General features: G+C 33.5%; 4 protein-coding genes and 1 non-coding gene across 9 annotated transcripts; 4 read left to right on the forward strand and 1 right to left on the reverse strand.

Annotated features, from left to right (window-relative positions):
- The first annotated feature begins 3,391 nt into the window (after positions 1–3,391).
- Positions 3,392–3,464, forward strand: TRNAK-CUU (transfer RNA lysine (anticodon CUU)). The gene has a single exon. It is a non-coding gene; the product is annotated as a tRNA-Lys (tRNA).
- Positions 3,465–3,524: 60 nt separating this feature from the next.
- Positions 3,525–8,447, forward strand: LOC127246515 (cytochrome P450 734A5-like). The gene is made up of 7 exons (XM_051267954.1): positions 3,525–3,792; positions 4,097–4,296; positions 5,289–5,834; positions 6,296–6,446; positions 7,196–7,357; positions 7,639–7,757; positions 7,926–8,447. The coding sequence occupies exons 1-7, from the start codon at positions 3,606–3,608 to the stop codon at positions 8,031–8,033; spliced, it is 1,473 nt and encodes a 490-aa protein (XP_051123911.1). The 5' UTR covers positions 3,525–3,605; the 3' UTR covers positions 8,034–8,447.
- Positions 8,448–8,585: 138 nt separating this feature from the next.
- LOC127246516 (uncharacterized) lies at positions 8,586–12,135 on the reverse strand. Its single transcript, XM_051267955.1, has 6 exons — positions 11,787–12,135; positions 10,871–10,943; positions 10,698–10,791; positions 9,734–9,841; positions 9,575–9,632; positions 8,586–9,362 (listed from the first exon to the last, which is right to left on the reverse strand). Exons 1-6 carry the CDS (start codon positions 11,817–11,819, stop codon positions 8,880–8,882), a joined length of 849 nt encoding a protein of 282 aa, XP_051123912.1. The 5' UTR covers positions 11,820–12,135; the 3' UTR covers positions 8,586–8,879.
- Positions 12,136–14,080: 1,945 nt separating this feature from the next.
- Positions 14,081–18,638, forward strand: LOC127246513 (SAC3 family protein C). The gene is made up of 9 exons (XM_051267952.1): positions 14,081–14,376; positions 14,534–14,634; positions 15,356–15,577; positions 16,040–16,255; positions 16,354–16,439; positions 16,773–16,869; positions 17,585–17,677; positions 17,750–17,904; positions 18,194–18,638. The coding sequence occupies exons 1-9, from the start codon at positions 14,145–14,147 to the stop codon at positions 18,219–18,221; spliced, it is 1,230 nt and encodes a 409-aa protein (XP_051123909.1). The 5' UTR covers positions 14,081–14,144; the 3' UTR covers positions 18,222–18,638.
- On the forward strand, positions 18,299–24,610 carry LOC127246512 (calcium and calcium/calmodulin-dependent serine/threonine-protein kinase). 5 transcript variants are annotated; one of them, XM_051267949.1, is made up of 9 exons: positions 18,299–18,430; positions 18,693–18,791; positions 21,103–21,829; positions 21,996–22,050; positions 22,146–22,256; positions 22,349–22,581; positions 22,661–22,865; positions 23,568–23,627; positions 23,746–24,610. In XM_051267949.1, the coding sequence occupies exons 3-9, from the start codon at positions 21,114–21,116 to the stop codon at positions 23,920–23,922; spliced, it is 1,557 nt and encodes a 518-aa protein (XP_051123906.1). In that variant the 5' UTR covers positions 18,299–18,430; positions 18,693–18,791; positions 21,103–21,113; the 3' UTR covers positions 23,923–24,610. The 5 variants fall into 5 exon arrangements, with proteins under 5 accessions (XP_051123906.1, XP_051123904.1, XP_051123903.1 ...); XM_051267947.1 differs by having other exon boundaries at positions 19,820–21,829; positions 23,746–24,609; XM_051267946.1 differs by having other exon boundaries at positions 18,693–21,829; positions 23,746–24,609.
- The last annotated feature ends 1,816 nt before the right edge of the window (positions 24,611–26,426 follow it).

A 26,426-nucleotide genomic window follows, 5' to 3' on the forward strand; every position in this document is an offset into this window, starting at 1 on the left:
TTTGAATTTACCCGGAGCGACTTGTCGGATAGCTGCCACATTATATATATAAAAAAATACAATGTATAGTTCAATTTTTTAATAAATTAAAATAATAATATTTTATTAATTAATAAATTTGTATAAAATAATTTAGATATGTATTTTTTAAAATAATAAAAAGTATTTGAATATAAATTATTTTTATTATAATAAAAAATATTACCTCCGTTCCGATGCAAGGTTGTCGTTTATTTTTTAAATAAAGATTTTTTAATATTAATATTATAATGAGTTGTAGTGAAAAAGACGAAAATACCCCTATTGGTATTGTATAATATAAAAGTAATGACATTTGTGTAATATAATATAAGTTGGAATAATATTTATTGTGTTAGGTAAATAGTACAATTACTAAATTAGAAAATAATAATTTTGTTTTTAAACGGACGAAAATAAAAAATGGCAACATTTCAATGGACAAAGAAAGTAAATAATTTTTTTTTATTATTTTTTTTTCAACTACTCTAATTTTAGTTTCGTAATATATGTGCATGCATTAAAATTCATACATGCATCGTGGGATCTATGTGCATATTAAGTTATCTAAAAATATAAAATTAAAATATACATAATGAATTAATTATATTATTTTTATTCTGTAATTGTTATCAAAATTTATCTATTTTAAACACAATACTCTCGTCTCAATACAATAGTCTTGTTTATCATTTTTGTTCATCCCAAAATAATAGTCTCATTTTCATAAATATTCATATCACCGTAAAATTATTCTTATTTTTTTATTATTATTATAATAGGTTTAATATTATCAATTTTCCAAATGTACCGCAGCGTAGATTCGATCCTAGGCGGGGTCGGTCTCTTTTTTCTTAATGTTGCTGGTCCTTTCCTATAAAAAGATAGTCCCATTGTCATTCTCATTTATTTTTAATTTATTGAGTTTCTTTGTTTTTTTTTTTTTAGTTTTAAGTTAATATATATAATTATTTAGTTAATATAATTTTTAATAAAAATATATTATTACTTTATAAATTATTATTTAAATAAAAAAATTCAAATTTAAACTAAAATTAAATTCATTGATTCCATTTAAATATATTTTTTAAGAATATTTAGAAATTTTCAAGAATAATAAAATATGAATATTTGACGCCACATTTTATAGGAATAAATTCTATATATTTTTAAAAATTTATTGTAATTGAATAATACTAAAAGTTATTTACGTAATACTGAAAATATAGAATTTTAATTTATTTACTTAATATTTTTTTTATCGAAGTAAATTTCTTTAACTTCTGTTGTATTTTAAAATTATTTCAAAAATAACAAATTAACATAAATATTAGAACGGTTTTTTATTTAATTATTTAAAACAAAATATTATATTTATAAAACTTAATTTAACCTTTTTTTTTAAAAAAAAATTGTCACAGTACAAATAATTATGAAAACATAAAGGAAAAAACAAATTTGTAGATATAAGGGGATTGAATTTTAAATATACTATTCATTTTTTTTTTCTTAAAAAAAAATATCAAATCAAACATCTATTTTTTTATTTTTTATATTATACTAAAAATCAAATTTATTTTCAAAACATCACATCAACACCTATTTATATCACATAATACAACTATTCAAATTCAAAATTTTTACTATTCAAATCCCAACTCAAAATCCAAACGATTAAATGTAATGAATATCCAAACCATTGAATTGTTGCCCATAGATGATCTAGTATTCTTCTAAAAATTAAATTAAAATAAAATAAAATAAAATATTGACTATATTTTTTTCGTTTATATATATAACTTCAATTAAATATATTTAGAATACGTACACATCAAAGATGCATAGAGATGTATGTCTTTGTTTATATTACTTACATACGTTACACTATATACTATAAATGTGTCCTTATTTATATTATTTACATTACATTCGCCTTTACTTTTCCGTCGGGCCTGGTTTGCAGGGTATTAGGTTCGGCCAAAGGTTTACCCAATGCGCACTTTCGGGTAGCTGCTGCGGTTCCCACATCATCCAAAAAATAAAAAATAAAAATGTGTCTTTGGTCTTATGAAATAATATACATAAAAAATAAAATTCATTCCATATTTCTCTCTAAATATATCTTCTTTTTATTTAATTATCTTTATTCAAATATATATATATATTTATATAAAAGTGTGTTTTTATTTAACACAAATTCTATTGAATGAAATTATGTTTTGAGTTTATAGATTATTTTAAAAATAAATACTTCCTCCGTCCCAATGTTTGGACACGTGATTTAATAAATATTAATATTATATTGATAGTGGGTAAAAAGTAACAATAAATGACTTTTTTGCCTTTATGAGTATATTAGTGTAAAAAGTAATGACAATTGTATAATAATGAAAAAAATATAGATAATTTTATAGTGATATGATTATTTATGAAAATTGGACTATTGTTTTAAAACAGACAAAAGTGGTAAACAAAGATTATTGTATGAGTAGTACTCTCTCTCTCTTCTTATAAAAGTGAGTATATTTTTATAAGGAGGAGGTAGTATAGTAAAACTATTAAAAATAATTTTAAACTCATAATTTATTTATTTTTAAAATATTTAAGTATTTTTTAATTCAGGTGAAAATTGTAATTTTAAAAAAAAATGAATAAATTGATAGACTAAAATGATAAAATAGATAAATTGTAAATCAATCCAGAAAATAGCTATATTACATTCAAACTAAAAAAAAAATAAAAGGATCTCAAATTTAATAGTGATGAATGTTAAATATGAATTTCAAATATTTTTTAACAAATAATATTAAACATAATCTTAAGTTTGTAAATTAATTACTCATTCAGTCCACATTTGATGTTTGGATCACTGTAGACACGAAAAAGATAACTAATTAATTTAATTAAAATTAAAAATTTTAAAATAAGATTAAAATGTATAATTATCTTTAAAAAAAAAAAGTAACATAAAATGTGGGACGAAGAGAAGCGGCAATGTGAACATTATAGGTGGGACGGAGGGAGTATTTATGATAACTGTGTGAGGTTGTTGTGCTTTGTAACCTCGGAAAATAGCCTTTTGGGCATTTTTATCACATAGTAATTCAAACACATTGCAGAAATTTATTTGCCTTGGAAATTTCGTAGTTTGACTCCTCCAATTTTCAAAGCAATATATTTAATTAATAAATTTTATTACGTCATAATTAAGCACGTTCCACGTGGCCATGCATCTATGGGCCCTAAATAAGGATACGTTTGTTTGTAGTTTTATACATTTTCGATATATTTTTACTTTTTTAAAAAAAAAGTAATTGTATTTATTAAATATTATAATAGTTTTAAAAAGTAAATTATTTAATATATCATAACAGCCCGTCTAGCTCAGTCGGTAGAGCGCAAGGCTCTTAACCTTGTGGTCGTGGGTTCGAGCCCCACGGTGGGCGTTAATTATTTTTATATTTTTTAAATTAAAATATTATTGACAAATAAGTCAACATTGAGAAAGTCAAAATCCCTAACTGAGCAGGCGTGTACAGTCTCCTTCTCTCTCAAAGTGCGTGCTGCCGAATCGATGCTTGGCAGAGATGGGATCCTGTATTGAACGAGAAATTAATGCATTCCTTTGGTTGTCACTGATCGCCGTCACCACCTTTTTGCTGGGGAGGTTGGGAAAGGTTTTTGGTTTATGGAGCAAAGCTCGGCAGTTACCTGGTCCGCCTTGCAGCTCGTTCTATGGCCACGGTCAACTTTTTTCCGGCACCAGTCTCACCGGTCGGTTGTTTGTGTACTTAGAGTATGTGTGCTGTAGGGATATTTGACTTGTGTGTGTACGTACGTGCATGGGGATTGATTTTTTGAATAACTATGAAGTTTTTGTAATTGTTTATGCTTTTTTCTGGTGAAAAATGGGAAGAATGAGGAACTGGAGCCTAACGTATGATGTTGCGTTAGATCAATTTAGGTTTTTATTACTGGTTTGCGTTTCGATCCATTGTCATCTGTGACCTTTTGGATAATCCTATTGTTACTGAAGTTCTTTTTATTGATTAATTTTGCCTACTTTCTTTGATATCAGAAATCTTGTATACATGCCATAAGAAGTATGGAGGAGTTGTGAAACTCTGGCTTGGCCCAACACAACTTATGGTCTCAGTTGCGGACACAGAACTTATCAAAGACGTACTCTTGAAGGCTGAGGATAAGCTGCCTTTGACAGGGAGGGCTTTTCGTCTTGCTTTCGGAGAATCAAGCCTTTTTATATCTTCCTTTGAGAAGGTTTGCTACGATGGATGACTGTATATCTTTTCATACTCATGCCAGTGGATTATGCAGACAATAATATGTTACTATTTAGCTTTCTTCTGTGTTTTACAATTCGATATGTGTAGAGCTTGTATATAATCTGAATTAGGATATCATTAAAAGTATGTGAAACCTTTGTTCTTTGTTGAGCTACGTATTATGGATACCTTTTCTGTCTGTTTGGCCTATAATTTGTGAAGATATTTACTGGGAATGATAAACATTATGATTCTACAACTTTAGAAAGTTGCGTGAGGATTGTTAAGCTTTTTTTTTTGTTCCTTACTATTTGTTTATAGATACATGAACATGAGTGTGTTTTCTTTTGTTTTTCTGCTATGCTGGTCCTACTGCCAGTCTGAAGTCTTCCTCTCCATTTTCCTCACATCATTCATTCCTTAGCACTCTGTTACATGTGAGTTCTCCTGATGAGTCATATCCACTCTTGGATATGAAGAGAAAAGTTTTATTTGCACTTTTTATGATTTTATGTTATTTGAGAGTTGGTAGGCAGAATATCAATGATGATTCTTCATCTGAGTGAGAGCAGCTTATGAATTTCCTGATATAATGAAAGCTTTATGCGGCCATATACCTGAATCCCAATTCATTAGCTAATTCTTTTGCCTTAGTACTAGACTGACTAATTACTTGGCCTAAATGCCTGCTTTGGAAATGAAATAGAAGAACTCAGCTAATGCGACCTGCAGTTTTGGGCTTGCAGAGTATGCTCTTCTCCTCATCCAAAAAGTGCAAGGGCTTCTTCTTCTACCTTCAAATAGCAATGAGAAACCTTATCTCCTCTACTTTAATTCATTACCAATAGATGTGCATATCAATGACAGTCAATATTATCCCAGCTCTTAAAATCCTACCATTGTTAACCTTCAGAATTTATTTCTTCAAATTTCATAAAATTATCCCTTGCATTATTGTTTGAATATGAGTTCTTTGTTTGTTTTCAGGTGAAATACCAGCGGAAATCATTAGAAGCAAGGCTTGGTGGTGCTACCTTACTTGAGAGGGCATGCTCGATTTCAACACAAGTATTGGATCATGTCGTAGAAAGGTCTCAAATTGCAACAGGCAATGGCGGTGTAGACTGTGAAGTTGTTGCTCAGCATCTAGCTTTTTCTATCCTAGGAACTACGATATTTGGAGATAAATTTCTGGTTTGGTCTAAAGCAACTGTTTATGAGGATTTGCTAATGAAGATTGCCAAGGATGCTTGCTTTTGGGCATCTTATGGTGTTGCTCCTTTTTGGAAACACGAATTTTGGCAATACAAGGATTCGTGTATTCAGTTGAAGTCCTTAACCCAAGAGCTTATCAAGGAGTGCAGACACACCTGCAAGTCAGAATTATTACAGGATTCTGGTGGTGATGGGGAGAGGGAGCATGAACCATGTGGGGAAATAATAAGTCTGATGTTTCATGGGTCTTTGACTTTGTCGGCTTTAATTGCTAATATCTTGTCAAGACTTCTGACACATAGACACGTACAGGATAAGGTGCTGTTCTTGAATTGTTAATATAATTTTATATACCTGATTTTGTAATATTTTGCATGACACCCTTGCTAATGTTTCCATTCCAGTATAATTTTGATACTTGATTGCTTTTCGAGAACATTAAGGCCTCAGCATTTTTTTTTTTTATCTAATGAGTTTTAAGGATGCATCAAGAATAGATAGGTGCCTTTTGAATGTATCCTGATACATGTTTCTTATTTCTCTATGGTTCTGCTACTCAAATGTTAAGAGCTATTTTTCTTGTTATGCATTATCCTTGGGATCCTTATATTTTCTTAGACCAGTGTGCACCATGCTAATATATCAACAACACATATAACAAGAGAAAATCACAAAGCAGTGAAACTAATGCACCATATCTAAGGCTTAATTTGCTGTGTTCTCACATGATTAAATTCATTGAAATGTTTTTTGATGAAGTGGTCTTGATTTTTGGACAGATATATTCAGAGATAGTTATGGCAAGAAAAGATGGGACTAGACCTGATCTGCAGACAATGGATGGGTTGCCTACTCTCTTTGCAACTATATATGAATCAATCCGCCTTCTTCCTGCTGGTCCACTTCTGCAAAGATGTTCTCTTCAACATGGTAATTAGTTTTTCTCTTTGAATCCATTGTGATGAAAACACAGCTCTGGATCCTTTTTCTTTTGAAATCTTATTCCAATACAAGCGGAAATCATTTCAGCCATCAACATGCATGCATCTTGGCTTGCACGCAGGCCCTAATTTTGAATCAACTATTGTAGATACATTATACCTGCAGTGTTTTTTGGTGTACATAACAAGCTTATCCGCTGCTGAGTGATGATGAGTAATGTCAAGGTCAGCATGTATATTTGCAGAACACCAAAAATCTGCTTGCATGGTATGTGGTTAAAAAAAATCGATAAAACAAAGACGAAAGTTTAAGAAAACCTTAATATAGAACAATGTTGTGGAATCCATTTAGTTCTATGAATTTATTCAGTGTATGATTACCATCACATTATAATTCTAATATTTAGATATCACATGTATTGTGTGATTTTCTTACACTTATATAGTTAAATATGTATATATATATTATATATATAGATAATCTCTATTACCAGTTTGATAATATTTGTTTGTGTGTTATATAAATACATATATTTTGGTTTAGCCATAAATAACTTAAACAACACACCATTGATTGTTAGTTATTTTAGGCACTGTATGCTTACATTGTGTGTACTTATACTGGTGAAAAGCATTGAAAGTTGGAAAACATAGTGTTGGGCCATGTTGAATTGTTGGTACCCAGTTTCTTATTAAAATTCAGTGGCTCATGCATCTCTATTTCTGTCATTGTTGAAGATTTGTGTCTGAAAAATGGTATTGTGATACCTGCTGCTGCAATTGTTGTCGTGCCCGTTCAGTTGGTTCAGATGGACAGTTTATACTGGGGAAATGATGCTAGCAAGTTTAACCCATGCCGTTTCCTTTCATTGCATGATGGAAAAACAGAATTTCTTACAGGTACATATTACATTTGGTATCTCTGCTGTCTACTTGTAATTAGGTGATAGATATTTTAACAATTCCTTCATTATGATGCAATACTTGGTAGCATCCCCTCATCGGCCAGGTGTGATTGAAGATGCCTATTTGACAGTTGTTGGAATTTTTACTGCAGTGTGATCATATCTATTTATATCATATAGTCTTCCATTGTACATTCTAAAAATTTTGTGGACCTTATCCATTATAGAACATCTCTCTAGATGTTGTTTACAACACTTGGTACTCGTGCCATGCAGTGCCAAATGAGTCTGAAGCCTTTCTTCCTTTCGGTTCTGGTGCACGTGTCTGTATAGGACAAAAGCTGGCTGTCCGAGCAATCTCATCATTGTTTGCCCCTCTACTTGAGAACTATGAGGTTTCTCTTCCTATTATTTCTGTTTATACTTCTCTTTGGCGATGCTCTTGAAATTATGGATACCCTTCAGACACAGTTGTAATCTATCAATATATGGAGATCAATAGTAATAGGTCGCATTATTTGCTTTCTTGATTGCTTGGTTTGAACACACTCTCACTATTGCAGATAAACCTTCAACCAGGATCTGAAAATAACCCGAAACCCGTGATGAATAATCATGTTCTCCAGTTTCTTCCAAGTCCCAACATAGTTTTTTCTAGAAGAAGCACCTGAGAATCGAAGGTTCGTTCATGTTCGTATACTACAATTAAATTTCATCTTTTTCGGCAATCCCTCGCCTTGCCATGCACATCGGATGCATGAATATACCTCGCATGCTTTCTTGTAGTTTTTGCGGCCCTGGTGCCTTCATGTTGTAATATCATATGATTAGGTTTTTTTCGAGCACTAGACCTCTGTACTTGGCCAGGTCTCCATGTTTTCTTCCCTGTTGTGGAAGTTTATCAACTTTTTTCTCTCCAGTGAGAGTTATTGTGTAATTTAGGCGAGGCCTGTATTGTTGTGGATATGTAGTATTAGATCGATGGCTATATACATCTTGGAGTCGCTTATTTGTGTGCGAAAAATGGCATATCTTTGTGTAAAGAATAAAGACATAAGCCAATTCAGTATATTTTATCCTGATTGCAGTTTCCTGTTGAATTTGATTTGAAATGGACATTAGAACATGGCATGTATTTAGGGAGGTATCATATTCAACCTTACCGGAAAGTCGAATTTTAATTTAGGACTCATCCCTACCTCACCATAGCACTGGGGTCTGAATTGGAGCCTCAAATACAAATATACCGAAGCTATGTATAACATCCATAAACTAGTTTGGGTTATAGAACCACAGCAACCCGACGATCTAATGGTGCAAAAACAAAGAAACTAACCTAATGGCATAAAACAAAGAATAATCCAAACTAGTTTAGGATCTACACAGAGGCATTAATCTTATACTTAAATATATCAATCATGCCTTCTATCGATGTGTATACGCATCCAAACTAGTTTAGAATAATCCTATGAGAGATCAGCACTTACCCCATGGCCTTGCGCTTGTCTCTAACTAATCTAACCTTCCTCGTCGTAGTCTTCCTCCTCTTCATCCAATCTTGAACCGAGTTGTGTAAGGTGGACAGGATCGATTGCCATCCTGTCCATTTCAGAAAGCCCCGGGTAATCCTCTCCTTTTACCTCGGATGGTCCGGCTGCTGCTGCAGCAGCTTTTGCCTCAGACGGTCCGGCTGCTGCAGCGGGCGCTGTTTTACCAGGAGCTTCCTCTGCTCCGGCGTTGAGGTCAAAATTCCGAGTGTCAGGGCCTATGATGTCCGCTACTTTGGTGTTTTCTTCTGTGGATTCCTTTGGCTCTGGGTTGCCCCCGATTGGCCTCCCTGGGCTTGTTACTTGTTTGCTGATTTGATGAGAATCGGTTGGGCTGGATGATCCGGCTTCAGTTCGAGGAGGGTCTCTGTCTGCTATTCTTGGCCGGCCACGGCCCCTCCCTCTACCCCTTCCTCGCCCCCTTGTACTGCTACTTGTGTGGCATGCTTCTTGCTGCAATTTCAGTACAGATAATTGACTCATAAACCAGAATGAGCTTTCACGATGTATCTCTGCTAGGAGAATCATACACCATAGACAAGCAGACATTTTCACTGTACTGTACTATTGTGAAGTTTAAATCAATAATTTGGCATCCAAAATGCTAAAACTGAACTAGGGGTAAGTGAGTGAGTTCATTTGATTCCAAAATAAATAAAATATACCATATGGCTCCTTTTGGACTCTTCATCACTCTCATTTGCTTCAGTGGCAACTACTTTCCTGAAAGTAACAGATTACCAGAGGTGGTAAGTGACAAATAATAAAAATGATTTAAGGATCAAAAAGGGTAGCGAAGATAAACAGGTAAGCAGATTTCTTGCCTTCTTTTTGATGCATCTCCGGCAGCTTCGGAATTTCCATAGTCAGGAACTTTGCTGACAACTTCTTTCAAGAAGTCAAACTCATTGTAGCTGTGTACGCAATGTTTTCTGCATGGAGAAATCGAATATCAGAAGCAGTAGCAGCAGGCCGTAGATGCCAAGAATACGGATGCATAACTTATGCTTATTTTTCGAAGAAAACATTTCCAAAGACTAATAGAGTTGAAAATTTTAACTTCCCCATGTCCTTCCTAACCAATTAAAACTTAAAAGTGTGTATATATATATATCTGAAAGTCCTGCAAACTTAATAATAATATGGTCTAAAATCAGCACCATCATCTTCATCTTACCATTTTTCCACTATATATACTCGGCTATATACTATGGCCTAGATTGAGAAGAATATCTAATGAAAAAAGCAAAAGCAATTAAAAAAAAAAAAAAAGAAAAGAAATAAAACATGACAGTATGGTGCATGAAGCATAATAGGCACCTAATCATTCATGTGTAATTGTAGCATCGTCTCTTTTGAGATGTGGAATTTTTTGAGGGGATGATAGCCGCTTGTATATTTAACTGGAATTCAAATCTAAGTTATATGCATTAACCTTACTTAAACCCGTATTTAAAATAGTATGCCTTGTACAAGATAGGCTTCCCCATGCCCCACATATCCAGAAATAATGATGCGCTATAAACGGTCGATCTAGAACCAAAAAATATCATCTATTGAGATGACTCATGATTGCATGCAAATCACTTGAAATAACAACACAGTTAAGATCTAAATGGTAACTTAATCCTATCAACAGTTCTAAAACCAGTAAAAGCGGCTCTGGAAGCTCTTCACGTCACCTAAAACTGCTAGATGAAAGTTTTGCGTAGTGATCATATATGACAAAATAAGAACAACAAAAATTTGAAAGATGCATGAATAAAGGTAAGATGCTACTCCACTGACAGGTGTAGCGAATTAACAGTCTTTGCTCCTCTCTGCACAGTTATGTCGTACGTGCGATCACAGAGATCTTGTAGAAATAATTCCAAAGCCTTAGCTGTAATTATATCGCAACAACGTAAATAACCATATCCTTTAGGCACAGCAGAATAATCCAACAAAAAGTTTATACATACACACTAAAATAGGTACTGCCATCGCGATCTTCCCAACATCCTCGTCAGCTTGCATGATCTTCTTAATACGAGCCTGACAAACACATGCTTCATTTATACAGTGGAAGAAAATAGTGGGAGTTATTTATAACTGGAACAAGATACTGACGGGTAGCTATATTGATCATATCCCTACATTCCTTACTTATCTGAACTCTCATACAAAGGTATGAAGTTTCCATAACACACAGTTTAGGAGAAAATATTTGTAGACCAGACAAGATAAAACTAATAATAGATTCTATCCAGCAAGAAAATATCAAACATAGATGAAGATGTCTTCCTACACAACAGTTTATATATAAACAAAAGCCTCCCTCCTGCTATATAGAAAATCCACTTCCATATAAATCAAGACAAATTCCTGAATTGAGCACCTATTCAACCACAATTAAATAAAACCTGATCATAAACATAATTCTAAACTAGTAATGGCATTTGATGGCTTAGGCTTTTTTAGTATCTCTGTCATTCTATTGAATTTCCATCAGTCTGAACTCTACAATACTTAAAGAGAAGAGAAAAGTAACACACTTGATAACACCTTTGCATCTCATAGGAGAATGAGAAAATTTTTGAGCAGAGCAGAATATTGAAGGGGAAGAAGTACATTTGACATCTTCATCTTCAAACATTACAAAAGAAAAGCAAAAATCTTATAGAAAACTAAGAACAACAACACAATTAAAATTCTCATGGAAGGAATTTCAATTAATTTCAAACAGAGGAACACGAAATCGCACGAATCACAACCACTGAATTTCGAACTCACAATTCATGCACAATTTCCTCAACAATTACACCAGAACAAAAACAAAACATAAAATCCATCCAAACTGGGAGCGGAAAAAGGAACAAAAAAGGAGACAAAACTTACAGCGGGGAAACGAGTATCGAGTTTCTTCCTCATGGCGCAATCAGATTTGCTCCACAACCATAACGCAAATCAACTCAAGACAGTAATAAACAAAACAGTCAAAACCGAAACGCCTGCCCTGCCCTAATTAAACCAATCAATCAGATCAGAAACGCAACGCAACACGACGCGACGGGATTAACAAGAAATTAATTGATCCACAAAACAATGAACCGCTCAGCTGGAATCTTAGGCTCAGATCCGAAAATCGGATAGTGTGGGTTGAATTTCTCGAAACGACCGTACCAATGGCAGCCAGAGAGAGAACAACCAACGTAATTTTTTATTTCTATTTCATTTTTCTATATTTGTCGTGTAGTGCTCTCACTTGTTTTTGCCCTTTGTGTTTTTATAGAAAAATAGAAATTTTTATATATTATTTAAATTTATTTTTATATTTAATTTTGAATATAAATATTGATGTTTTATTTAAATTCTAATTTGAATAATATGTTGTTATATTTTTAAAGAAAAATTAAATACTATATTTTTATCATGAAGTGATTATAATTTTAATAATACTTTATATGTTCAATTGTAAAGTTATTATTTATTCTTGTCGGTTACAAAATAAGGTTATCATTACTACATACTCGACATAATAAATATATTTTTAAATTAAAGTGTATTATACAAATGATGTTACTTTTATATTTCATTCGTTTTTTTCCATTATAATCCATTATAATATTAATATTAAAAAATCTATATGCAAAATAGTAAACGACAAATTTGCACCCGGATGGACGGAGGAAGCATATATTTTTTATTTGCAATTTTATTTATATTTTTTCAGTTATAATATTTGTATAAATTATATTTTAAGAAATTATACAAAACTAGTATTATATGAAAATTCTACTTTTTAATTATATTTTACTTCCTCCGTCCCACGTAATTTGTCTTTATTTTTTATTTTTTTGTTTCACGTAACTTGTCTTTTCTATTTTTGGAAATATAATTATACACTTTAATCGCATTTTAAATTTTAAATTTTATAATTTTTTTAATTTTAATTAAACTATTTACTTATCTTAATTTTAATCTATAATTATTTTTACTAAATAATTATTATTTTTACTAATATACTTCTTAATTACTTACTAATTATACTTTACCTGAATTTTCGTGTCTACAGTAGTACACTCATATTACAAGGGACGGAGGAAGTATAATTTTAAGATAATTTCAAATATTCAAGATATACATTTGCCAAAAAAGCATCTTTGGTCGGTGATTTATTCATAATAGAGAAAGAAAAAAAGAATTATGGACAAAAGGTAATAGAGAAACACAGAGGAATATGTAGGGTTTGTTTGTTTTATGTTTTGATTTAATTTGAAAGGAATTTTTTTTATGCAAATTTTTTTTTTATAAATAAAATAAAAATAATAAAAATATATAATATATTAATTTTTTTTAAAAATATATTAAAATTTTTCACAAAACATTGAAGTGATTACAAATATAGAGAGAGAAACATGTATGAATTATTTGAAGTGAGAAAAATTTTATTAATATTTTTTTTAGAAAAAGTGTCACACAAAAAATTATATTGTGGAAACGGCTTAATTTAGGTTTTTTTTTTTAAATTTTAAATTTTTATTTTATGTATGTAAGAGTGTGTTTTTTTTATTTGATTTAAAAAATTTAAGTTTGAATTTAATATTAAAATAATATATTAAAAAATTTTGTAAAGAAAAATAATGGTGAATAAAGAATATATCCTTAATACGGAGAGAAATGTGGATAAATGATTTGGAGCGAAAAAAAAAAAAAAAAATTATTTGTTTCGTTTCGATTATCGTATATCTATTTACTGTATACAAGACAAAGACGGTAATTTAGAAAGAATATAATTAATAAATAATTAAAATTATAACTGATTAATCTAATTAAAATTAAAAATATATAAATTAAATAATTGAGTTTCTTTTTTTCGTTATAGAACTAAAAATAAGAAAGTAAATGAGATTAATTATTGTTATTATTATTATTTTGATCCCATGCAAAAAAATCATTAAAATTAGCACGGATTGAAAAAAAAAAGATTAAAAATGACCGAAAAATGTTTGAATGAGATTAGTTTTAATAGAAGTTTTTATTTTTATTTTTTGAAAAAATAATGAGTTTCAATGGTATTAATTTTTTCTTGGGCAATAAACATGATTATAAAAAAAATAAATTAATAATATAATATAAAAATATTATGAAGGGTCGGGCTCCGGGCCGGGCCGCAACCGGACTCAGGATCGATAACACCTTCCATGTTTCTCGTTCGGACTAGGAAACCTCGAGGTCTGGTCTTACCCTTCATCCATGGCGGACCGGGCTCCACTGCCTCGCAAGCCAGTGAACCGACGAAGCTATTTCTCTTCCTCAATTAGCTCGGAGGATTCTCACCAGCGAAGATCAAATTACACTAGCTCTAGGGTTTCTCAGGAAGCCTCGAGGAGAAATTGGGACAGTGGGGATAGCTACGTGACTGATAAAGAGGACGCCGATCGTACTTTTTCTACCTTAGCGGGAAATTGCCCTTTTATGTGCCCTGGTTCTGTCATCATACTCATAACTATATATATGTATGCATACATATATATATATATACACATATATATATGTAATATATTACATTCGTTATTGGATCAAGTTTAACTTTAATTTCCGTGTGATCTTGATTTGAATCTTTGATCTGATGCGTGTTACAGTCGAGGAGAGGGCGAGGCGCGAGAGGCTTCGGGATTTGGCTGTATTTGAGAGGCTCCATGGAAATCCTGCTAAAACTTCAGCCAATCTTGCAGTAAAAAAGGTGTCTTCCGTTTCTCCTCTTCAAACTGAGAGTATATACGACTAGTTTGAATATATGATGGGATTTATGGTATTCTTGTAATTATCTAATAGACGGAGAGGTTTTACTTATGTCAATGAAAATATGATCAGGTTAAATTTATACCTAAAACAATTCAGCCAGTAAATATCACCTGTGTTGAAAGAAGTGTTCTTTCAATTCTAGGAACTACTCGTTGGTGGTTTAGATCATATATTTTCGGATAGCAAATGCAATCAAACGGCACTTTCAATGATGTTGACATTTAGAATGCTTTCGATCTAATTGAAAGTCGAAAAGAGGAGTGCATCAAAATAGATATTGTAATTTGTAATTACTAAAGACACGGAGCATGTATATTGACTACATGGAGACACTGAAAAGAGAATGGGATCATATTAAGACAGCAATGATAAAACAGCTCTTGAAATGGTTGTGGACAATGCCTTTAAATACAAATAAGAGCCCAAAACCAAATCTAACAGTCATAGGTATTACGTTCAATTTGATGCTGTTAAAGAATATTTGTAATTTAAGTATGATTTGATGAGCAATAGTCAATAACTCTTTTTGGTCAAACAACTTCTCTTAGTCACTTGTAACTGAATCTTGTTAATTGACAAAATATATAGAGACAAGATTAAATAATATTATATTGTTTATTGTGAGTAACTTTTTGTTTTGCATTTTATTGTTCTGTTAGTTCTGCAGGACTATAAGCACAAAAGATGTGAAAGCTTCTGATGTGCGGCCTGTCTCAGTTTTGGAAGGGACTCTAGATTATCTCCTCAGTTTGCTGCATTCTAGTGGTCGCCCTTTTGAAGTGGTTCATGATTTTATATTTGATAGAACACGGTCCATCAGGCAAGATCTTAGCATGCAAAATGCTGCCAGCCCTCAAGTTATACGCATGTACGAAAGAATGGTATGGATATGAATCAACTCTTTTTGTTTACTTGCTGTTTTTATCGTTAGATTCTGCAAAGCCATAGTCGGTTTTGTTTCATTGACTTAACAGTGACATATAATTGCCATCTTTGAAGCAACCGTGCCAGGTAACTATATATATTGCACAGGCCTCGTAAGAAAAGTAGAACTGTTAATAAAGTTGATGGAGTACCTTGCTAATGCTGATAAATTACAAGGTTTATTACAAAACCGTGTTCCTGGTTATGCTGAAATTGTTTATATATTTAAGTATTGTGTTTCACAGGATTAGTAACTGGATATCTAACATGTTTGGTTTTAGTAACCCTGAAATTTCGTTTGTATGATAAGCTGCAAGTGGCTTCTTTTGGAGATTCTTTGTGATTGAACCTCTTGATGCTTCTGCTCAATGTGCCTTTCAGTTTCAAATTTGGTACAATATTTTATTTCTTGCTCACAGGTCACGTTTCACATCATATCACACAGCCAACTTCATAGGTCTTGTGGGAGTCCAGATATAGCTTCTATGTGTCACCTCAACTTGGAGCAGCTCATGAAAACTCTGGCAACTTTGTTAAATTTGTATGAAGTAAATCGAGTTTCACATTCTGCTTCTCGAAAAGAAGCTGAGTTTTGTTCGTTCTATCTTCTCCTCCGTTTAGCATCAGACAACCAAGTAATACTAATTCTCTTGATTGCTACCCTATAAAAGTTTTTGCATTTTCTCATGTTGCGTTTTATGGTTAATGAATTCTTGAATTGCTTGTTTGACAGGGTGAACCCTTGACATTGTGGATCAGTCGGATTCCTTCTCCAATCCTGAAGTCAAAAGAAATGTGTTTCGCCCGGGGAATATTAAGGTAAAAATCACTTTATACCATGTTGCTTTTATTTCTTTCCATGTTCTTTTAAAGTATAGATATATTATAATATTTCTATCCCAAATATCCAATTCATCTCTATTTATACAGTTTATACTCTTCTATGTACAATTTTTACTAATTTATAAAAACATCCCAAGGACCCAAACAAAAAGTGAAGGCAAAATAGACTGAAATCTATCTAAATTACACGAAAGTAAGAATCTGTGCTGAAACAAGAACTAGAATACATTATGGAGAGGAAGCTGTAGTTTTCCATTTGACATTCATTTTTTTTTAATATATATTTTTTATAATTTGTGGTTTAAGCAGATATTATCGCTTGGGGAACTACAAAAGATTTATTTTAACTATAGAAGAGGAGGCATCCTATCTGCAGTATTGCATTCTTGAGCCTTACATCAATGAGGTTTTTATCTCTCTATTTCGTGTTTTTAATTGTGGAATTCATATGCATGCATCATATCCAACCATCGTTGTTATCAAAGCGTGTCTGTTACTGGAACAGTGGGTGGTTCTTAAATTAGTGTTTCTGGAAATCACAGGAAACTACTGTCGTAAGATATAGTATTTAGAAAATTACTGGATATTCCTACAGGTATATTTCCTATATTAGTTATTGATTCATATCTTTTATATCTTTGAAATGGGAAGTTTCTTAGGATTTATGCAGTGATTGATTTTGTCTAACATTTGAAGGGTAATATACTTTTTACACTGTTTGCCAAGTTAACACTACACTACCTTCCATCGTTTAGAAACATTCAAAACATGACATCAATATTTATTTATATCATATCAAAAAACGATTTCAATTTAAAATTCTACTATTCAAAACCCAAACACAAAATTCAAACCCCCAAACAAACACACCGAATGATGTTCTTAAGAATTAAGTGTTGCAATGTGTTCATTTTAGTCTATGCCATTTTGGTTGCTCTGAGTTTGTCTCCCAGCATCCTTTATGAATTCTTCAGAAAGTTATTATTGTTCTTGACTGCTTGTTTTTGTGTATAGTCCACCGACGGTATTAAAATATTATCTTCAGGTGGTTTCTGACATATTTAATATATCATGTTTCCTAGACCTAATTTGTCGTTATCTTGAAACTTGACTGTATGAAGGTACGGATATTGGCGTTATCTTGTATCATTCATGGAGGATATAAGCTGCAACCGTATCCACTTGTTGACTTATCCAAGCTTTTGATGATGAAGGTTAGTCGTAGCCAGTTTTGCGGCATGTACTTTTACCTCAAAAAGAACATAACATAAAACTAACGCTTTCAGGAGTCAGATGTTGAATCTTTGTGCACTGATTGTGCTCTCGAGTTAGCTAATGATGGAATTGGAAAAGGACTTGTGTCAACCAAGCAATCAACTATGAGTAAACCCTCGGGAGGGTTCCAAAAGTACTATCCGATGGATTCAGAACGACTAGAAAGGTAGCTTTTTAACTTTCCTTCTTGTATCTGAATGGATATTGTTGATTCCTGTGTTCTTCTAATATTAAATAGAAATTATCCATTTAAGCAATTCGAAATATCATTAACTATTGCAATCATCCAATCTTCTTTGGAAACTTGCAACATGCGAAAAATACTTCATTTATGTGGTTCTCCACCATGTTGCTCAATTTGGCGTTGCATGCTAACAACAAAGTTGTATTACTTGATGACTTAGAAAGGTCTGTCCAAAATATTCTCCCAGTTAATGACACAATTTTTTGATCAGGTTATGCGCTGGGAAACTAGAGCTATAACAATCACATGGGATGCCATAATTGGCCCTTGATGAGTCACTTAACTAGAAATTCATTCTCAAATTGAAAGAACCTAGATGACGCCACCATGATACGTGCTCTTCTACATATTTCTGACTAGTCTTATCCGCTTACCCTAAGACATGGTGGGTGGGGCACTTCACACTAACCAACAATCTGTATATATGGAAGATGGTGCTGGATTGCAGGTATTTGTTACCTAGTAATATGTTTAACAGTAGCAGACATGGTGATGTATTTGTAGTTAGAGAGCAATTATGTACGACAACCATAGTGTGTCATATGATTCATATTATTGGTGTTTCTGGAGATCATATTGTTTACATTTCCTATATTCTTTAGATTCGTGCATCTGTGGATCCATATTGTGAAATAATTTACTGTATTTTACAACCAGGGCAAGATTTAGTATTGTGCCATATGGTCAATCAATGTATGCTCTGAGTGTAGGGACATGCTGTGGCTGCGATCCAGTCCGGTTGTGACAATCGTGGCATGGCTCCGGTTGGGTTGTGACAATTTGATAATCATCATTGGTTTCTCACCAAGGTACTATTGTTAACATTCCACATTGAGTTTGTTTCTGACGGGGGCTTTTTTTAGAATATGCTATTTTATGGAGTAATATCTGATAATGCTAACTAGTTTGTTTGTAAAATCATAATTCAATACATCACGTGGCGTTCTATGTGGATTTATGGTAGCTCTCTATATAGCAGGCATGAGACATCATGTTATGCTACTCATGATTTTTTCTATTACTAATCTTAGCTTTTCTTTTTTTTTTTTGTTGTTCTTTAAATTTTTGGGAAACTTTATGGTAAATTCAGCATGTTGGAGGCATTAATTTTTCTACTAGTAGTCTTGACTTCTCTTATGTAGATTTATGTTAAAGCCTGTATGTAGTAAGCATGAGATATTATGACACTTATGATTTTTTTCTACTACTTTATCATGTCAGTGGTTTATATTGCAGTAGAAATAGAGAAACTAAGAATTTTATACTACAATTTATTTGGACATGGCTAAAATAATCAAGCTATTTATCAACGTATTAATTTAGATATGTAGAAACTTGGCAAGCATATTGCCTCAAACGTTATTTTTTTAATTTTTTTTTTTTTGTTATTATGTGAGGACTGAGGAGTAAGGATTTGTAATTGATATGCACTTTTCTAACATCATAAGGGTATTGTAAAAGAATTCCATTTGAATGTTAATGTACATAATTTCTTCTTCCTTTAATTTTATACAAGAGTGTCCTTTAAATTTAGCCTTTTTCTTTTTTAACTACAAGTTACTTTAAAAGGTAAATAGCAGATCATTTCTTACAATATAAAATTTGCACATTTCTTATGGCAGGCACAAGTGTGAACTAATATATAATAATTTGAAGTTTTCTATTTTTTAATATACTCATTTATTTTGATTTATTATTTGAAATTTATATTAGGATTTACAACATCTGTATTAACTATTATGTTTATTTTCATGAATGGAGTAATTTTGATGTAATAACATATATATAAAGATAAATAGGTATGAAAGATGAAGTGTTAGAAAATGTATTTCTGCAGATTCTCAGGTGGTTGTAATTCCAACACAACTCTAAAGTAAAAGTCATGCGGTTGCACTCTGCCGATAGTTTGTGTGAAATTCTAGTTGTCTTATACTTTTGAGCATGTGACAATTGTTGTGTTTTAAGCATAAAACGGCAATTAATTGAAGTGAAACAAGATCTGACACATGAAGAACTAATGGAAGGCTTTGAACTCGTCGGAAGATGCATCACTGCAAAGAGAACTTGTCCCAAATGAGACAACAACTATTGTTACAAAATTGGCAACAAAGGAAAAAAAGACCTGTTCGATTTGGCATTTTGAGACGTTTAGGAAGGTGTTTTTAATGCTTTCAGGTGTTGCCTACCTGCAGGTCGGTGTATTTAATGTATCTTTGATGGAGGTCAAGTTGGTTAAAGTAGTTTTTGATATTTGTAAGATGTGTGTACGTGTACTTTTGGCTTGAAGCCATATGCACGTCTTATCTATATTAGAGAGTTTTGAGATAGTAGGAGCTGTCTACACATTCAATTCTCTGGTTTTTCTTGTTGCTCTCCTTCATGGAGAAATTATTTTGAGAGAGATATGATGGTCTAAGACTCTGAAGAAGTGACTCATTCATTTACAAAAAATTTGTAGAGAGAAGAATTTTATTGTAAGAGAAATGACTTCAAGAGCAATTCAAGAAGTTCCCTAGTCTGAATTGGATTGTCAGTTTGCTATTGTTGTGGTCTTGCAGGAACAACATTAGTTTCTAGTGCATAGGTAGATTCATAGGAGATTTTTGGTGAAGATTTTCGGAATGAAACTTAGGTTGTTGGTTGATATGTTCTTAGATGCTGGATGAAGTATATAATGAATAAGACCTTGATTAGAATCTTCTAGTACATTGCTCAAATGTAATATTGTATGTGATGTTTTGTAAGATAGAATAATATATTTTTATCGAAAATTTGTAGAAGTTGAATAGTAGAAATAATAGAATATATTGCCAAATAAACAGGGAAAATTTCATGGAAGAATCTTACATCTATGAATTGACTTGGTCATCACTTGTCCTTTTCCTCATTGTACATTTCCCTTCAGCCATTTGCAAATGCCACAATTCATACAAATATCACTATGTATACAATCTTAAAAAATTATTAGTTCTTTACCTAATCATCTCATCTCTTACATTATTAAAATCTGCTCCATTTCCTTTTCATCATAGTTTTTCCTCTTTCTGTATTATTATTCCTTCCTCTCCATGATTTTTGACTTCTGAGCTTCACCTCCAACCCCTCCATTCAACCTCAAAGACATCCCCTTCATGGGACACACAAGGAAGCCCTTAACTGATGAGTATGAAGTGTCCGAGGTTTTGGGTCGAGGAGGATTCTCGGTCGTAAGAAGAGGAAAACACAAGTCTACCTCCATTAATGGAGGCACTCCCAAGGATGTTGCCATCAAGACACTCAGAAGACTCGGCCCCATTGCCATCCCTACTGTGTCTTCCAGTCCAAATGCGAAAAACACTGCCCGGGCAGCCAAACAGGCTCTTGTATCAGATGCTCTTCTTACTAACGAGCTTGTGGTGATGAGGCGTATAGTCGAGGATGTCCTGCCCCATCCAAATGTGATCCATCTCTATGATGTCTGGGAGGACAGTGGCGGTGTCCACCTGATCCTCGAGCTCTGCTCTGGTGGGGAGCTTTTTGACAGGATAGTGGCGCAGGCTCGATACAATGAAGCCGGCGCTGCTGGTGTGGTCAGGCAGATTGCAGCAGGGCTTGTGGGGCTGCACCAGGCCAGGATCATCCACGGGGACTTGAAGCCTGAGAACTGCTTGTTCTTGAACAAGGATGAGGATTCCCCCTTGAAGATTATGGACTTCGGGCTGAGTTCTGTTGAAGATTTTGCCGACCCTGTTGTGGGGTTGTTTGGTTCAATTGATTACGTCTCGCCTGAGGCATTGTTGCGCGATAAGGTTACGCCAAAGAGTGATGTTTGGTCACTTGGTGTCATTCTTTACATTCTTCTGTCAGGGTGAGTTTTCTTGCTCGAGACTAGCTATGTTTTTCTTTGAGAATTCTATGTTTGATGCAGTGAATCATGTGAGAGTAGGAGGATCAGGGTAGGATTAGTAGAATTGAAATTGACATGTCTAAGGTTTGCTTCTAGGAACATGATGATATGTGTTTGTTCTCACCAGGTATCCTCCGTTTATTGCGCAATCGAACCAACAGAAGCAGCAGATGATATTAAATGTACGACGCTCTTCGATAAACATAATTGCCTGCACTCATTGCTCTGATTTCTGTTATTTTCCGTAAACTGATTAGGAACCATTCATGTAATGCAGGGGCAGTTCAGCTTCTATGAGAAAACATGGAAGAATGTCTCCTCATCTGTTAAGCAACTCATCAGCAGTCTCCTTAAAGTCGATCCCAACTTGAGGCCGACTGCTGATGAGGTTGGTTTGAGGCATGCTTAGATTTTGTCTTCCAATGGTGTTTGATTCAGACAACAGGACTGATCATTGATTTCTGTCTGAAACTGTTGCAGATTCTTAGACATCCTTGGGTCACCGGAGACTTGGCGAAGCAAGAGCAGATGGATGCCGAGATTGTCTCCCGGCTGCAGAGCTTCAATGCTAGGCGTAAATTTCGAGCAGCTGCTATGGCAAGTGTGCTGAGCAGCAGCTTCTCGTTGAGGACAAAGAAGCTCAAGAATTTGGTGGGGTCTTATGATCTAAAACCCGAGGAGCTTGAGAATCTCAGCACGAGCTTCAGAAAAGTGTAAGAAATAAAAAAATCAATTATCATCGCTTTCTTTGGACATGATCCGATGACATATATTCGGGACTTGGGTATGCAGATGTAAGAGTGATAATGCGACACTGCCTGAGTTTGAGGAGGTCTTGAAGGGAATGGAAATGCTATCCCTTGTGCCATTAGCTCCTCGGATTTTTGACCTGTTTGATAATAATCGGGATGGGACTGTCGACATGAGGGAAATCATAGGAGGGTTCTCAAGTCTTAAGTACTCAAAAGGCGACGACGCTCTTCGCCTTTGTTTTCAGGTTCCTTCTATTTCTCACTTCTCGACATTTCGAATATGCCAATGATGCGGTAATTCTCTATTATATCGTATTTATGCATATACATTTTTGTTCTAGACGCCTAACGTGCAAACATAGATCTTTTGATAGCATCATTTGCGATATATTTTCCAAAGTACACGAAGATGTAAACGAGTTGAACATTAGATATTAGACCTTTTACTCTTTTTAAATGATGTGCTTGTATCTGGTTTTCCATTTTGATTCCTCTTAAATCAATATAGCTATTGTTTTTTTTTAGTAATTGTACTGTTCTGTTAACTTTAAAAATAACTTTACAATTTACGAAATACTACAAAAATATCATTACATTTATTTATTTAGCTAAATTATGAAACATATAAGGGTAAGAATTTCTTTTTATCTACTCTTGTACTACATCTATATATATATATATATATATATTAATTTTATTTAAAAATCTATATGCAAAAAAGTAAATTGTTACATTGATTTGGGATGGGGTAGTATTTGCTTATCTTTATATTCCTTTATATGTAATTCCTCTTTTAAATCTTGCAATTAATGGCGCGCGCCGTTCATTAGTTCTGAGTAGGATTGAAGCAGACCGATCGAATTTCTTACATGCTAAAGCTTTAATTTGCCGTTGAAACGAACTCTTAACATAAGAACATTTTGGTCTTGTTCTTTGTTGTTGCTTAGATGTATGACACTGACCGATCGGGTTGCATAAGCAAGGAAGAACTCGCATCGCTTCTAAGAGTAATTCATCTCCACGCCTTCGGATTAGCCTTATTTTGTACTATAATTGCACTGCCCGTGTATTAGTAAGCTTCATCCATATATCACCAGTTTCTTCTTCACATGCATATGTGCGCAGGCATTGCCCGATGACTGCCTCCCGATTGACATCACAGAGCCCGGAAAGCTGGATGAGATATTCGACTTGATGGATGCCAACAACGATGGAAAAGTTACTTTCGAAGAGTTTAAGGCAGCGATGCAACGGGACAGTGCGCTTCAAGATGTTGTCCTTTCGTCGCTACGCCAAAATTAGACCGGTATTTATAGTCATACGATGGTTTGGCTTTGAGGTAATATATCTTCGTATTAATATGTAACTCATGTTGAAATTGTTTTTGAGTTACATTTAACTATATAGAAAATATCTTGAATCATATATTGAAATATATTAAATCACACGAAGTATTAGATCTCATTGAATGTTGTAATATAAATCGACGAGGACGTCGATGCCTCCGTCTTACGCCCATCCATCCCCGACGTTTCCATCGCGAGCGGCCTCGCGGCTCAATTCATCATCGAAAGTTTCTTCGATGTTGTCGTTGAATGGGCTCAAGAGATCGCTCCAAAGGAGTGTCGGGTAATACGGCCGGGTTGATGATGCTTGGGCACATCTCCCATGGATGGTTCTCCTCCGGCAATATCAACGGTTGTGAGTTGCCCGACTCTTATCATTTATCAACACCAACTTGGGCTTGACGCCGCTCACCAGGACCCCTTCCCTTCCTTGTTGGCGGCGGTTGTGCGCATTTTGCACTTGTGGATCTTCGAACACCGGAACCACATCTGTATTCGGCATTTCCCCGTATTTTGCCTCTAGCTCTCCGCATAGATTTCCTTTAACTTGTCCAGATAGTTGCTTATGTGGAAGTTAGTCATGGCTGGTCATAGGTTCAAATCTTCGATGCCTCAAGGTCATTTGTCCACACATGGTACATCTAGTATGATTTGCCTAGTTTGCAGAGTATTAGGTCCGGTCAGGGGTTTATCCAGTGCGCATTTTCGGGTAATTGCTTTTGATTCCTACGTTATTAAAAATAAAATAAAATTATGTACGTCTCGTAAAAGATGACTTCGTGGTATGATGATGGAGTTATGAGGTCATGGGTTCAAATATTTACACTTACAACATATAATATATATATATTAATATTTGCTGAATTTTTACTGTGTACATCTATATATATAAAAAGAAAAGACCTTATACATGTATATTATACACATACGAATTTTACATATCATTGTTAAATCTTATTTGGGATTGCATGAAGCCCATTTTAACTAGTGGAGTTTCTAGTGGGCCTTTAACTAGGTTGACTTTCTATTGACCAAACATTTATATCTATATTTTTTTGGATTGTGAGAGCCATTTCTTAAATTCAACATTAAATAAATGATCGGAATCGCAATAATCTACAAATTATGTTAGAAGACTACGCTAGACTAGCCTTGTAATGGGAGTTCTATAGACAAAAAAAAAAAAAAAAAAAAAAAAAAACAAGTGTAGACAGAAATCGACAATACATAATATATTATATATATTGAAATCGTATCGGCAAAAAAAAAAAAAATAGTGGAAAAACACACATTTTGTTCGCAAATAATTATCCACGGTATAGACTTATTTATAGGCAGACATGAAAAGTTAAGTGTGGTAAATGATGCATCTACATATTTACTAGGCAGATGTATATTTCGACTGCATACATAACATCCACATAAGGTGTGTTTGTTGGGGCGATTGATTTTAAATACACTATTCATCTCATTTTTTTCCCTCCAAAAATATCAAATCAAACGCCTATTTTTTATTTTTTATATTATACTCCCTCCGTCCCAAAACTAAATATCCATTTGTTTTTTCACGTAGTTTTAGAATTATGAGTATTATATTGGAATATAGTAAGAATAAAGTAGAAATGACTAAAATAACCTTATTAGTATGTGTGATATAAAGGTAATGGCATTTATGTAATATATTGTAAGTTGTAAGGGTATTTGTAATGTTAGGTAGATATTACAGTTACTAAAAAAGGAAATAGATATTTTGTTATGGGACAGACTAAAATGGAAAAATGAATACTTTGTAAGGAAGTACTAAAAATCAATTTTACATTCAAAATTTCACATCAACACCTATTTATATCACATTATACAATTATTTAAATTTAAAATTTATACTATTCAAATCCCAACTCAAAATCCAAACTCCCAAACAAATACTCCGCTGTAGTGTACAGATATGTTTTATATGTACAACAGTTCAATGTTAGTTCAATTATAGAATCAATATGTATAAACTTATTAACATCGATGGTTTCATCTCAATCTCAATCTCATCGCAATCCCAACCCCAACCCCAACCCCAAATCCAATCCAACAAACACATAAAAAACTTGGGATTCAAATAACATTACAAACCCAAGCTAGGCATCGCTACAAGCCGATGCCCGATCGAGTCGGCGAGGATGTTCCATCGCGAGCGGGTTCGCGGCTCAATTCATCATCGAAAAGGTCTTCGATGTTGTCCTCGAACGTTTTCCCATCAATCCAATCGATGGGCTCAAGAAATCGCTCCAAAGGAGCGTCGGGTAATATGGCCGGATTGATGATGCTCGGGCACATCTCCCATGAATGCTCTTCCTCCGGCAATATCAACGGCTGTGTGTTGCCTGACTCTATGAACACCGACTCGGGCTTGATGCCGCTCGACGGGACCCCTTCCCCATCTAGTTCGCGGTGGTTGTGCACATCTTG

This window comes from Andrographis paniculata, unplaced genomic scaffold, assembly GCF_009805555.1.
Source record: "Andrographis paniculata isolate CXL003 unplaced genomic scaffold, ASM980555v1 Contig30END, whole genome shotgun sequence".
Lineage (NCBI taxonomy): Eukaryota > Viridiplantae > Streptophyta > Magnoliopsida > Lamiales > Acanthaceae > Andrographis > Andrographis paniculata.

Excerpts from the sequence above, each read along its gene's own strand:
- LOC127246515 (XM_051267954.1), top strand. The coding sequence starts at position 3,606 with ATGGGATCCTGTATTGAACGAGAAATTAATGCATTCCTTTGGTTGTCA. Across the intron at positions 4,297-5,288 it reads TTATATCTTCCTTTGAGAAG|GTGAAATACCAGCGGAAATC; the intron begins GTTTGCTACGAT and ends GTTTGTTTTCAG. Across the intron at positions 7,758-7,925 it reads CTCTACTTGAGAACTATGAG|ATAAACCTTCAACCAGGATC; the intron begins GTTTCTCTTCCT and ends TCACTATTGCAG.
- LOC127246516 (XM_051267955.1), bottom strand. The coding sequence starts at position 11,819 with ATGAGGAAGAAACTCGATACTCGTTTCCCCGCT. Across the intron at positions 10,792-10,870 it reads GGCAGTACCTATTTTAGTGT|CTAAGGCTTTGGAATTATTT; the intron begins GTATGTATAAAC and ends ATATAATTACAG. Across the intron at positions 9,633-9,733 it reads GGAGATGCATCAAAAAGAAG|GAAAGTAGTTGCCACTGAAG; the intron begins GCAAGAAATCTG and ends TGTTACTTTCAG.
- LOC127246513 (XM_051267952.1), top strand. The coding sequence starts at position 14,145 with ATGGCGGACCGGGCTCCACTGCCTCGCAAGCCAGTGAACCGACGAAGC. Across the intron at positions 16,870-17,584 it reads TTGAGCCTTACATCAATGAG|GTACGGATATTGGCGTTATC; the intron begins GTTTTTATCTCT and ends GACTGTATGAAG. Across the intron at positions 17,678-17,749 it reads CCAAGCTTTTGATGATGAAG|GAGTCAGATGTTGAATCTTT; the intron begins GTTAGTCGTAGC and ends TAACGCTTTCAG.
- LOC127246512 (XM_051267949.1), top strand. The coding sequence starts at position 21,114 with ATGGGACACACAAGGAAGCCCTTAACTGATGAGTATGAAGTGTCCGAG. Across the intron at positions 21,830-21,995 it reads CTTTACATTCTTCTGTCAGG|GTATCCTCCGTTTATTGCGC; the intron begins GTGAGTTTTCTT and ends TGTTCTCACCAG. Across the intron at positions 22,582-22,660 it reads AGCACGAGCTTCAGAAAAGT|ATGTAAGAGTGATAATGCGA; the intron begins GTAAGAAATAAA and ends TTGGGTATGCAG.